Genomic DNA, 14,349 nt, shown 5'->3' with positions numbered 1-14,349 from the left:
AGATGTTAACTATGATAGGCAACTCTAGACTTCAAAAATGCAACATATTTGAGATTAGTATAAATCTGAATCAGCTTCCACTCTATATTAATTTGAAAAAAAAAAAACGATTGAAAAAAATAATATGGCAAAAAACAGCTGGCAAACCAATCCCATGCAAATATTTTCATTTGAAATCAGAAAGTATCGAGCACTTCCGGGGAAAATGGTTTAAATCTTCATCATTCCCCTTACAAAGAAGACGAGTATACATCCTTTCAAAAAATCACACTCTTTCTATCGAACAACATTTGCCCGCTTTGAATTGGTAGGCAATTCCCCCTTAGTTGTATTCATCAACATAAAACTTCTGCTCGGTAATTTAAATTTAAAATAAACTTCCCCTCCAAAACCAAATTTTGCCAGCTTATAATGTTTAAATATTTCTAAATTGCCAACCACCCACTGTCAATAATGAATTTCTTCACCCTCTAATATATCAATTTAAAAAAAAAACAGCTTCTAAAAAAGGAAGTTTTTCAAAAAAAAAAGTAGGGAACAATATCAAAACGTAAGACGAGCTGAAAAAAAGTCATTCAATAGTTCACCCGAAAAGAAATTACCATCCATGATTAAATGAAACACAAAACCAACAGAAATTATTGAATAAACTTTTGCTGAAAAATTAAGATTATTAAAGTTAAAAATAGGAAATAGATTTCATTAATTCCTACTTTGCAACAAGCTCCTCATGGTTTTCTCTTTCTTCTGCTAATACACTCTGAATCTTGGCAGCGTGCTCTTGGTACTCCTTTATCTTTTGTTGCAAGTGATTAATTTCCCTCTCAGATACAGAGAGCTCATGGTCTTTCTGTTTAAGCTCAAACTCTTTCTTGATCTTCCATTCTGAAATTCGTTGGCTTTCTGATAGTATCTTTGACTGAAGATCTGAATATTTGGACCCCTCCTGAAAAAAAATATGTAATAAGATTACGCAGTGAGATTCAAAAAGCTGGTGGAGTAATCTTGCATTCTGAATTTCGTTAGCTTTCTGAAACTACCAACAAGCAAAATTGCTGAGGTAGGAGGATGAAACTTCTAGAAGTGTTCCAAAAGTGGAGGACTAGATTGGAATCTAAAAGAATTTATTTCTATCCCTTCCCTCGTCCAGGGCACAAACTTTTCATGAACCTGAAAATATGAAAATTTGTGCTAGAGGAATAAAAGTTCCAGGAACTGATCTACATGCCAAATAATGTCTTAAGGATGTGCATTCGTTCTCATAGCCCTATTACTTCCGTTTTATAAGGTTTAAAAATACTATAAAAACCAATACAAATTTTGAAAAATACTCCCAGCTCATATCCTAGGAACTGTTTTGGCCAAGCCTATAATCCAAGAAAAGTACACTCTTAAGCAAAACTAGGGGGGAAAAGGTTCATAAGTTTAGACACTTATAAATGTGTCTTCACAGAATATTTAAAGCCTTACAAGTTGGCACGGGGTGAAGATAGTTTAAAAACACCTTCTCAGGCCCTAATTTGAGTTTTACACCTATTTCAGAAACTTTCATTAATCATGATTAACAACTTTTCGATTTAGCAGAAAACCACTATAGTAAATCGTCACTCTATAGACAAAATCACATCCCAAGCACAAGTAGAATTGCTTTGAACTGTCTAAAAAAATTGGCTTTATGATGCTATTGGTAACATATACCACTGCAATTCACATTTCAATACTCTGATAAATCCCTCCAACTTACTAAAACTTGTAACCCCTTTCCAAAAGCCTTATTTACCTGAGAATGACCATTAGAAATTCAATTAAGGAAACTATTAAGCTTGCTATCCAAAATCTTGAAAAAAGACAAGGATAGCTTATGCGTCACTTGTCTCCAGCGTTACACACATTAGTCGTTTCCATCTTTCTAAACTTTACAACAGTCTAACTGCGCCTCATCTTCTTGCTCTGTCTCCTATTTGGCAACTATTTCCTGCTTCAAAAAAAAAACTTGTTTACCGGACTTGTTTTAAATTTGCTAAGTTCCTTTTACAAATGCCCCCTTAGACTAGTAACTCTTTTTTTTGTCCCAAAAATTTTAACTCATCTTTCCTTCTACAATTATTTATAAAAGAGTGAAAGATTTTAAATCTTCCGCCTGTAAACTTAATCATGATTGGTCTTCTTTATCTTTATGATTAGGTTATGATTTTTATGTCTTATGATTTTCATCTTATGTGTTTTCTATTATGATTGTGTTAGATTATGGATCTTATGATTATGTTATTATGATTCTAAAAACTACTTATTTTTGTTTCGTGCATAAATTTTCTTCTCCCTCTATTTTTCTCTAAAGGATCTACACCCTTTTTTGTTTTGACCGGTTATAAATAAATTGAATTGAATTTCAGTTTTATTTCACGAAAATTTTATTTCACAATACAATTACATTTCAGGGATCAAATAATAAGTTTCACAAAAGATGTCAAATTTACATTGAGTTCTTTTTTTCCTATTTTTCAACTTACTAGACTTTTTTGTGTGTCCTCTTTTTTACCTGGAAATTTGAATTCAGCCCATCTGGACTTGTGATAATACATTTTTGAAATAAAATCTTATCTAAAAAAATATAATAAATTTAAATATTTTCTTGGATCATACTGCCTTTACATTTGTAATTGAAGTGAAAATAAATTGAAAACAGGTAAAACGAAGTGTGCTATGTCAAATTCCATGCCAAAGATACTTCAGATATATAATGGTAGCCTACACATATAGCAGACATTTTTTTTTTACCTTAGTGCTTTGTTCTTTGGTTCTCTACCATATTGGATTTTGTTTTTTTTTTCCTTTTGCTTTTCTTGTATGTTTTTATGGTGTTTATTGTTGTTGTTTTTTTGGGGGGCTAGTTCTTTTTCTATTGATAAAGGCTTCCAGATGTGAAGCCGAAATTACTCTTTTCTAATATATTCTTGCTTCAGTTATAACAAGATATAGGAAAGGGTTAAAAAGAAAACCCTGAACATATTTACCAAATATGAAACAATTAAAATGCAAAAAAGCAATTTAAAGACTTTCCCCGATAATTCCCTTATTGTTGAGAAGTTTCAGGTATATGCTAAATCAGTAAAACATCAACATTCTTTGAAGTTATCAATATTATTTAAACTATCATTTTCATCTATTATTTTAAATTATTTTATTTTCTAATTATTTTAGCTTATATTTGTAATTTAATTTTTGCTAAATTATTTTAGCTTATATTTTTAGTAGTAAATGAATTTGCCAAGTATTAGGGGTTAAAATTCTGCTATTTTATTGGATATTAGGGCCAATATTAGTGAATGTAAATATGCTCACCATTCCTCTTCATTAGCTTCCTACATGAGTACAATTAGACATTGAAGAAAGTATCATCCAAAAAGCAATGATTTATAGCAAACTACAGGTTTACCTTTTTTGTCCTTTTTTTAAGGTTTTACCTTTAAAGCCTTACAATTGAATGGAGGGGCAGAGATATGAGGTTCAATACCTCTCTCTACGGTCCTAATTTGGACCGTAGATCGATTCCTGAAAGACTGATTCACTCACCTATATTAGCAAATTTCCAAGACAGTCAAAAGCTGCTGACCTAGAATTCTACCAAATTGTATAGACCAACCTTGAATCTCTCTTCTGTAAGATAAGGTTAAAAAACCTGCAGAGTTCTAGTAGGAGCCATAAATATTAGTCTTTTGCACATGGTGTTTGCACAAACTGTAGAGCAACTAGTCACTTTTCATGCAGTTAAGTAATATGTAGCAACCCAAAGAAAATGAACAGGCAACATATTTACATACACCTCTATTTTCTCCCTCAAGATATACTAAAATGGTACAATTTTACCAACAGACACTTTTAAAGATTGAACCGCTGTTTAATTTAACTACACTTAGAAAATAAGATAGCCCTTATTTTTTTACTAGAATCACTAAAACTTAAATCATTGACCAAAATGCAGCTGAATCATTTTTACAAATGTCGCCATAAAACCAACTTTAATCACGGTCTAAATTAGTCATACTTATGTCCAAAATGTAGTTGCATCCAAGATATGATTATTTACCCTACAGTTCCTTCAGACAAGGTGCTAGTCTAATCAGTACTGTAAATAAAGAAAAAAAAATCTGAGAAGGAGAGTGGTGCCCATGTTTCAATAAGCAGCCTGAAGTGAGACGAATTCACATAAGCTAAAGGGAACAGAAAATTAATCAGAATTGAGCAGTAGGAAATTCATATTTTATCAATAACAAGCTTCTGCTGCTACTACTACTAATAACTCACTGCAGAACCAAGCAGCCTGAGGCCAAAACAACTGTGCATGCTATTCCTCCATCCCAATCTATTCAAAGCTTCCCTCTTTACCCACTCACAAAAACTTCCAATTTCCTTTAAATCCTTTCTTACAACCTCTCTCACTCCCACCCCCAAGACAAACTGCTTCTTGTTTGGCCCTAGATGGGAGGCCAAAAAGAATGATCTTTGGCAACCTGTAATCCTTAATGTGCAAAAAGTGACCTAGCTATCTCAATACTTCCGTTATTATAGACCTAGAAAGCAGGACAGAGCCACATTTTCTATACAGCTTACTGCTTGAAATATGCTTAGTCAAACATGAACCCATAAAAACACAGCTAATGAAAATATTGTACCCATAGCTACATAGCACATAAAGAAATTCAAATACATAAATGCATTAAAGAACATAAATTGTAAATCTGTTTATATCATGATTAAAGTAAACACAGAGGCCCAATGTTTCTAGTAGGAATTTCTGAAGCTGTTGTTCTTTCTGAGTGGATTCCTATAACTAGCATATTGCCAACACCCTAAACAAATTAGGGTCAAACACATACAAAATTGGAATTATGCACAGCTAGGGTGCCAATACTATATCTTATGTTCAATAATGTAAGTTGAGCTATATTCAACTTTTAATAATCATGATTGACCAATTAGAGTAAGCTTAAAGGCATAAATTCTTGAAATTAGAAAAGATAGAAGCTTATAATAGACATTTGTCCTGTAGTGGTACAGTGGGTTTAACCTTAGCTTGGAGATCAAGCCTTGCTGTAGCAACGCACTGCAAGAATGAAGCAAGAACCTTGGTAGTGAAGATACATTGTTAATCTTATTACTTACGTAATTACTTAGAATAGCTATTTCTCTATCTGTAAGATAAATATGGCACAATATGCAAAGATATAGGATTAGTAGACAATACTTGGGAACAAATTAGTGTTGATAATTGTTGAATTGGTAAATATATACATCTTCATATAATTTAGCTAGGAAGACATTGAATAAACTGCTTGGTGTTTTTTATGCTTTTTTCCAAATTCAATCATCCCTTCTGGGGCAAATTCCATTTTGAGCCCTTAAGGGGTCACAGTGTTAAACATTTGAAAAGTTAGTCAAAAATTAATTAGGAAAGATACAACTCACCACAACACTAAGCCGCCTGAGGCCAGAACAACTACACACACTCCTCCTCTATCCCACTCTATTCTAAGCCCCCCTCTTTACACCCTGCCAGGAAGTGCCCATTTCCCTTGAATATTTTTTTATGACATCCTCCCACTCCACCCACAGATAAACTGCTTTTGCTTTAGCCCTAGATAGTTGGCCAACAAGGACAATCTTTGGCAATCTGTCATCCATCATCTGCAGGACGTGCCCTAACCGTCTCAGCCTTTCTCTCATTATAGCCCTAGAAAGCGGGATTGAACCACACTTTTTGTACAGCCTATTGTTTAAAATACAGCGAGTCAGCAAGGTACCCAGAACAATCCATAGGCAATTTCTCTGGAAAACACCTAGCAAATATTCATCTGCTTTTCGGAGCGCCCACGCTTCAGAGCCATGTTTGACCACCGTCATTACAGTAGCCTCCAATATTCTTGGTTTGCAGACTTATCTTCCTATTCTTCCAATTTTTTTAATCGTGAAAAAAAACAAACAAAAAAACGCTCTGAGCCTTGATTATTCTACTTTTCACATCTTCACTGCTCCCACTGTCTTTATTAATAATAAAACAGAGGTAAGTGAAGCTGTCCACCTGATCAATTTTTTTGTTACCCAACGTCACCTATTTATCTGTACTGATTTCTAGCCTTAGTGACTTAGTCTTCTTTACTTCTTAATATGAAAGGGGTATAGAACATAACCCTACTTAACTCCTGATGTTATACAACACCAGCTGCTAACCTGATTTCCCGAGTAAGGAGCTACACAGCTCAATAGAAGCTGAAACTCTAAAAAACAGAATTTTGATATCAATAAATATATTAAAAGAATTGGCTTATTATGCTGATTCCAAATATATAAGATTCATTTTAAGTTAGTGTTACACATAAAAGGCTACAAGCCAGAGAAAAAATTGCCTGATTATTCAAAAAGAGGGAAAATACCCCCTAAAAGTCAAAGAATCTTAATGAAAATACACCATCAGGTTCAACAAATCAGAGAACCCTACTGTAGAGGTATGAAGCTTCTATCTGCAAAAATGTCGAATTTTCTTTTTAGTCAGAAGAAAGATCATGGATGCATGTTTATTTGTTTTGTATCAAACCGATGATCCTAGAACATTGGGAGAGGGCTCATTTGGATGGAAATTAAAAGTTCTAGTGCCCTTTCTAAGTGACCAAAAAGATTGGAAGGTAACTAGCCCCCCTCCCATACCTCTTTTTCCCCCAAAATCATCTGATCAAAATTTTAAGAAAGCCATTATGTTTAGCATAGTTGAAAAATCTCAAAACTATGTTTTTGGACATAACAAGACCCCACCCCAGCTTCTGGGGATAGGTCTCTAAGTTATAAAATTTGTCAATTGTTTATTTATAGCATTTGTTATTGGGAAGTACATATATATTTTGGGATGGCGGTATTTTGTGCTTGGGTGGGTTTCCATGGGGACAATTTTCTATGTGGAGGGAAATTTCCAAAGGTGAACTTTCCAGGGAAAATTATACACTAAAGGGACTTGACAGAATTCTTATACAAAATTATTTTATTTGTCTTACTTTCTCTTTGCCTACTCAAATTTGCAAGTGAAAATGTTCCAGGGGAATTGTCTAGGGAAAATTTTCAGTCAGCTTGGATTTTTGGGAAATAATTTTCACAGAGGGGGGGGGAGAGATTTCTGGAGTAGTCAGAAAAACAAATAGTCTTTTCCAAATAAAAGCATGCTAAGGAGAATTTTCAGGCTGAATCTCCTGCAAGAAATTTTATAGAGGGGGGGGGAGCAAGGATAGAATCGTATGGAAGAAATTTTATGGCGGAGGGGGGGGTATTTTATGTGAGAGGAACTTTCCACAGAAGAGTTTCCAATGAGGTTTTTTCACCTGAAACTAAGGAACAACATTAAAACTTAAAAACGAACAGAAATTATTCTGTGTATGAAGGGGTTGCCCCCTCCTCATAAACTGGCTCGTAACTCTAAAGTTTGACTGTTTGTCCCAATTTTTAAAGAATGACTCCTGAAACAAGAGGACTGTTGAATTAGAATAGGGAGCTTTTTTGAAAGTGCTAAAAACTTTAGCATGAAGAGCAAGGTATTCGTATTCGTTTAATCAAATAGCTTTCGTAGCAAACAAAACTGAACGCTAAATTATGCTATCTTTACAATGAATTTAAGAAAAAAAAAAACCACTTATTTAATACACTAACAAAATATGGTACAAAGCAATTGGCAAATCTGTTTGTTCGGCACTTGACGGGTTGCAGTCTGTCCTGATGCCGGGTGAGTTTGGGGGTCGGTGCGGTTGGAGGAAGAATTGAGTGATGTTTCTCGCTTGACATGAGTGATTTCCCGAATCTCATTATCAAATCGTGTCTTCGGGCAAACAAAGTGGGCAAGCTCATAACCACAAGGGCATGCTCGTAACTCTCATACCTGGGTCCAAGAATTACTTTAGTAACATGTTTTTGAACATCTTCTAGTTCCTCTGACATGTAGGCAATGTTTTGTGCTTGGGAACCCCAGACAGGACAACAATATTCAAGGATTGGCCTGAGGTATGTCGTGTAACCCGATAAGAGCTGACGATCTGAGAAACCCAGCCTTCGCATATTCCTTAAACTTTGGATTGAGTAGTGTCCTTTGCGTACGATATTGTCTACGTGCAGTTTAAATGAGCAATCGCTTGTAAAAGTCATGCCCAGTTTTGTCGGGGACGAAACAGTTGGAAAGGGAACATCTGGTATTGTAATATCTTGTTTGAGCAGGTTGAAGCATAGAACTTTCGATTTCTGCTCGTTCAGTTGCAGGCTATTAGATTTACACTGGTTAACAAAGTCCAAAAAAATTGTTGGTTCGAACTGCTGTTTTGCTACTGCGTTTTCTACTATGTATTTGAGAAGTGAAGACAAGTCGTCAACGAACTTGAAACGCTCCTCAAATTCTGCTAGAATTTTATTGATGACTGCAAGGAATAAAAGGGCAGCTAGTTTCGCTCCTTGGGGACAGCCACAAGTAAGTTCGGTCCACTCAGAGCGGATATCATCGGCAAATAATGGATATACCAATTACCGTTGCCCTTGTAGAAAATCTCTCACTAATAGCAGCAAGTTTTTTCCAGCTCCCATCTCTTTTAGATTTGTCAGTGCAATGAGGTGCTCTATAAGGTCGAATGCTTTCCTATAGTCTGTCAAAAGTTGAGGAAGGGGGACAACCCCTTCATATATGGAATAATTTCTGTTTGTATTGAGTTTTAATGTTGCTCCTTACTTTCAGCTGAAACGAGTGTTATTTTTTATTTAATAAAAGTAAAACAACTCTCTATGATGCTTCAGTGCCCTGTTTGTAACAAAGAAAAAGAACAAAGAGAAAGAGGTTATTCCATGCAAAAAATGTGATTTTCCTTGTTGTTCAAGTTGGAGACTATAAGTTTCCTATTTAGGGTTTTCAACAATGGTGTAATTTCTTTTTTGCTGTGATACCTTTATTGAAGCGTTTCAGGCTCTCTTTAAAAAAATTCCTGCAAATATATTTTCAAAAAAACATTTTACTAAAAAACTAAGACTAATGAAATAATCATTATCATTCCTAAATCAACTACAAATAGCAATTTTTCCCACAAGACAGTTTTATTTTCAAAAATATTTTTTAAATTTTGGTTTTTATGGGCTGTTTTAGTCCCTTTAAAAGCTCAGAATGGAATTTCCCCCAAACGCAATTACTGAATTTAGAAAGAGCATAAAAAAGATTTCAAGTGATGTGTTCACATTCTTCCTAGCTAAATTATATGAATATGCATATATGAATAAGGCAATGATAGGCTGGGTATAAAAGGTTGGAGTTGTTTCAGTGTTGTGATGGTTTGGGGTCTCTGTTCCATCTAAAGTTCTTTTCACCATCCCTATCCTCAACAGGGAAATCCTGCTTGCATAGCCTCATAGTGACATCAGTGTGGACCTTTCACATGTTTTCCTAACTCAAAACTATTACCAATAACAGTGCTACAGGGTGACCTTGAGGAGTGGCGCCCCTCGAAGAAATTATAGGCTAGCAAACGACACAGCATTTGCACTGGATCCTGGTGAATGGATAATTCTTCTGGGTTTGATTTGTTTCGGTGGACTTCTTTGGGCTGAAAAATGTCTTCCTAGCTAAGTTATCTATAAAGGGTTGCCTTCCCATAGTAGCATAATATTTGTAGGCATGGATACATAATGAGTCAGAGGTTATAGGCTTGATATTGTCTGTGCAGAATTTTGATTCTGGTTTATAGAAGAACATTCCCAAGCGTAGAAAACTATATTGTGAAAAAGATGGGCCCAGGGTTGCACAAAGTCTCTATTCAACTGAAGGTCAAAGGGACTTTTCACTGTCTTGTTCAAAGCAGGCTTGAGTGCTCTGTGTAGACTTAAGAATATGTGTCAGTTGCTTTTCTGTTCTCATTCTGGGACCATTGCTTTCCCTGAGGCCATCGTAATTTCAATGATTTAAAGAATATGAAAACATCAACTTTGAATGTTATGACATCAAAAAAGGACTATCATATTAACATATAGACTGGCAAATTCAGATGCTTTGAACTGGACTTATTAGGAGTTTCAAAAACCCATATTTCAGAGGTAAGAAACATGAAATAATGTGATATAGAATTTATATACTCAGGCAGGAAGTACGGACTACATAGATTAGAAGATGGCTCATGATGAATGAGGAAGCTGCTAAGTCTTGTTTAGGTTGGGAAGGTATTAATAATAGAATGCTAGCTGCTTCATAAATTTGCAGTTTACAATGTAATTCAGCTATGATGAAGGTGAAAATATCACTTGATACTTTTTTTTATATGCTCTTTAGTAATTCAATAATTACCTCTGGGGTAAATTACATTGCAAGCGCTTAAAGGGGCCTCAAAAGTCAAAACACTCCATAGTAACCAAAAGTTTAAAAACTTGTTTTTTTAAATGGCTAGTGAGAAAAAAATGGCACTTGTAGCTGTTACACAAATAATATTATTATCTTACTTAATCTTAATAGTAAACTGTTATTTTTAAAACTGATTTGCAGGATTTTTTTTAAAGAGCATAAAACCCCTTGAAAATGACATCACAGCAAAACTGACATCATTTTTGAGGGGTTTCTAGCTCTGTTTAACATTTCTGCAAAAGTGTTTTCAAAATAACAATTTACTAATGAGACTAAGGAAAATAATAATTATCATTCTTAAATCAGCTACAATTATTTTTTTTTCTCACTAGTTAATTGTATGAGTGCCCATAAAGGGCACTCATGCTGCTTTATATTTTTATATTTTGTTTTGAAATTTCTATTACACAACATTGGAAGTGCTGATTAGACCAGGTGACCCCCCCCCCTCACTTCAGCCTCTAGGTGCCCATAGTCAGTTTCTTATAAAAACAAGCTTCTGAACTTTAAGTTACCATGAAGTATTTTATCTTTAGGGCCCCATTAAAGGCTCAAAATAGAACCTTCCCCAGAATTTATTATTGAACTATGAAAGAGCAGAAGAAAAGGCATCAAGTGATGTAGCCTATTCACTTTCATCCTATGCTGAAACTATAAATTTATTGGTACTATCCCATTATCCAGGCCTCTCTAAAAAGTCAAGTTTGGTTAATGCTAAGGAAACAAAATAGAATAGAAGGAATATATAATAATTTAAAAACAAATTTGGGCTATATATTTGCACATTAGGGGGGGGGGTAAAGCATTGCATATATTAAATTTGTAACCTAACATAACATAGGTACATTTTCCCCCCTAAACCCCAAAAAACCACAGTTTAATATCATATATGCAATGAAAACCTTGCTATCATTGCCTGCTCTAGGCCCATGTAATGGGATTGTACCAATTTATCTTTAATTTAGCCCTGCCTTAAGTTCATTTAACTGGGAGTACCCCTGGCAAACTTTAAGTTACCTTATAGCCTATTAAACATTTTTGAGGGGAGCAGGGGTGTCATTTAGGGGGGGCAGTTGCCCCCAATAATGTGGAGAAAAAATTATTATATAGGCTATCCTATGCCCCTTGACTATCTGGATATGGACCCCTCTCACTCCCCCCCCCCCCAATAAAAATGCTGGAGATTTGCCCCTGGATAGCAGTCTTGTTACTAGTCAAAACGTTGGGGGGGGGGGGAGGAGCAAGAGATTATAGCCTGTAGACCCATCCCTGAAAGATTCATTTTCCTAACCTAACCCCTTTCTAAGATAGTCATAAGTAGCTAAAGTAGAATTTTACCAGCAAATTTTATTTCTGATGTAAATAAGAGGTAAGTTTAAACTTTCTCCCCCCCCCCCTACTGTGCAAAAATATACTCTGAATTGGTATATATAGGGGTGGGGGCTAAAATTCATTTCCGACAAAAATGATTATTAGCCTATATTTTTAAAGAGCATTAAAAAAGGCATAAATTGGTAGATTCACTTTAGTTGTAACTCAATAATAATATTTGGTAAATATTTACCCTTTATTCAACCAAACAAAGAATTCTAATTGCATTGGAAAAATTATGGCATGAAGCACCACAATTTTACCAAACTATTTAGTAAATATTCACCAAATCACATTATTAATTTGCAACTAAAGTGAAAATACCACTCAATGTCTTTTTGCATGCTCTATACAAGTATAACAATCATTTTTGTCAGAAATGAATTTTAGCCCTCACCCCTATCTGTACCAATTCAGGGTATATATTTGCATATTGGGGGGTGGGGGGAATTTTACTTATTATGTAAATGAGAGGTAAGTTTAAACTTAGCCTACCTCTCATTTACATCAGAAATATCAGAAATCAGAAATATTTCCAACTATTTTTTTACCATCAGAAAAATTTACCAACTATTTTTTTTACCAAGTGAGCAAAAACATTAGGGATATCCCCCCCCCCCCATAAATTATGGCCCGGCTGGAGGGGGTGGGATGTAACTGCCAGAGGTGGTGAATATTATATAGCCTACACAAAGATCATTAAGAGCTACACCAAGTGGTGTTTTCTTATTTCATCTAATGAATAAACCACCAGTAATGAGTTTAGCAAATTAAGGCTATACAAGGCCTATTAAAAGTTACCTAGCTTAGGCCTACTGGAAGGAATTAGGTAAATTCAACCAGCACTGAGAGCTTAGGCCATATAATTCTAAGTATGGCAAGGGGCCAAGGTCATTTTAAGTACATAAGTCAAAGGTATTATTCCCAAGATGAAGAAAAATTCCTAAAACTCTTACCATTTCTGACTTCAGGATGACTGGCCAAAATTTTGGACATTTGGCAGTGTTGTCAGCTCTTAATATCTTGAGTGCCTAAGGAAACAGTAGAAAAGTGAAAACGCCAAATATAGAGACGAAAGAGCCAAATTACAACTTACTTTCTTTCAACTTGATTAACGCTGAATCAGTAGTCACGGCGGGAAAAGGAGTAGTGTTGTGTCAAGTACTCCAAAAAAGTATTCAAGTATAAGTACCAAGTACTCAACCAAAACTGTAATTAAGTATCAGTACTTAAGTACGGAAGAACATGGCTTGAAGGATTTTTTTTGCATGTTAAAGAATATGGTTAAGTCGTCCGGAAAGAAACTGACATTAGTTGTTCCATTATTTCCAGTGGAGAAGTGAAAAGGAACTCCATTCTAGTACCACCAGGGCTTTATCCAGGGGGGATCTGGACCAACGAAGACCAGTCATTTTCTGACAGATTAACTGATCGGTCAACAGATGGCTGGTCTTCCTTGGTCCAAAATCCGAAATCTGGCCCCACAAATCTGTCAATGAAAACTAAACTTAAACCATGAAATCTGTGCCTAAACAGATGCCATAGCACTATGATCAATAGCATAGTTTAACATCCCACAACTTCGAAAAAAGATGTCTGAAAAAAAGTCTTTATTTTAGTGAAGAGTCATGACATCTGTGTTTACTTTTAGCATCAAAAACTTCTCAAACTTAGCATCTTTTAATTGGTAGATTTTTGCAGTCAATGCATCTCCTGCAGTGGAAAATAGGTGTTCAAAAGGTGCAGAAGATAGGAGATTGGTATTAAATTTCTTAAACAGTTTTCCAACTTTCGGATAGTCTTTCAGAGAATCGAGGGTCCCCCTCTTGTCTTGAAGAAATTTGAAGAATTCAGCTTTGAGATTAGTATCTATATTTACTTCTTGATCATTGACAGTATTATCATCTTCCATAAACGAATATAAATCATTAGTTTCATTGGTATCAGACTTCTCAGCCCTTTCAGCCAGCTCATTACTGGAGACCAGCATGGCTACTTTTTTCATTTCTAAGTTTACTGTGTCTATTAGTGGTTTTTTTCCTTGCAAGGCTGGAGTCAATAAACATAATTTGAAACTCGGGTGACAGCAAGTAGCTATGACTAGTTCACTGGATGCTTTCTCTTCCAATTCCATTGAGAAAACATGCGAGAAGCGTTCACGCAAACCACCTGAAATGGCCTCTACTAATGGCAAAGCATGCTGAAGAATACGGATAATCTGAATCATTTTAGTTTAATCTCCAAACCAGTACTGGCAAAACAGCACCAATATAGCGATTTTTTGCCTTGCAAAAAAATCCAAGGCTTGGCACAATGAATCTCCTTAAGCAGATCCTTCACCACTGGCTTCAACTTTGGAAGCTTCAGTTCTTCACAGGCACTGAAAAACTTTTTGCATCAGATATGGCTACAACAAGCTTTACTGTACGATGGAGAGAGTTCCAGTGTGTAGCATTTGGTACGACTGGGCTCCTTCCAGTAATTTCCAAAAACTTGTCGGCACCTTTTGTGCTATGATTTGTTGCATTCCATACGGTTTGGCATTTGGACATGGCGGATTAATAGTGTCTTCTTGAAGA

The 14,349-nt window shown here is 35.3% G+C and overlaps 1 protein-coding gene across 1 annotated transcript in view; it reads right to left on the bottom strand.

Annotated features, from left to right (window-relative positions):
• The window catches only part of LOC148947804 (uncharacterized), a 92,099-nt gene extending 78,102 nt beyond the window's left edge, over positions 1-13,997 (bottom strand). The window contains exons 1-3 of the mRNA XM_089096015.1: positions 13,416-13,997; positions 12,727-12,801; positions 714-946 (exon numbers count right to left, since the gene is read on the bottom strand). Coding sequence (XP_088952141.1) covers positions 714-946; positions 12,727-12,801; positions 13,416-13,997 — 890 coding nt within the window. The remainder of the gene's footprint in view (positions 1-713; positions 947-12,726; positions 12,802-13,415) is intronic.
• Positions 13,998-14,349: the final 352 nt, after the last annotated feature.

The sequence above is a fragment of the Artemia sp. Qi Xiang Cuo genome, chromosome 10 (genome assembly GCF_049724085.1).
Source record: "Artemia sp. Qi Xiang Cuo chromosome 10, ASM4972408v1, whole genome shotgun sequence".
Classification (NCBI taxonomy): Eukaryota; Metazoa; Arthropoda; class Branchiopoda; order Anostraca; family Artemiidae; genus Artemia; species Artemia sp. Qi Xiang Cuo.
The sequence above is the reverse complement of the archived record's forward strand: the minus strand, read 5'-3'. Positions and strand labels throughout refer to the sequence as shown.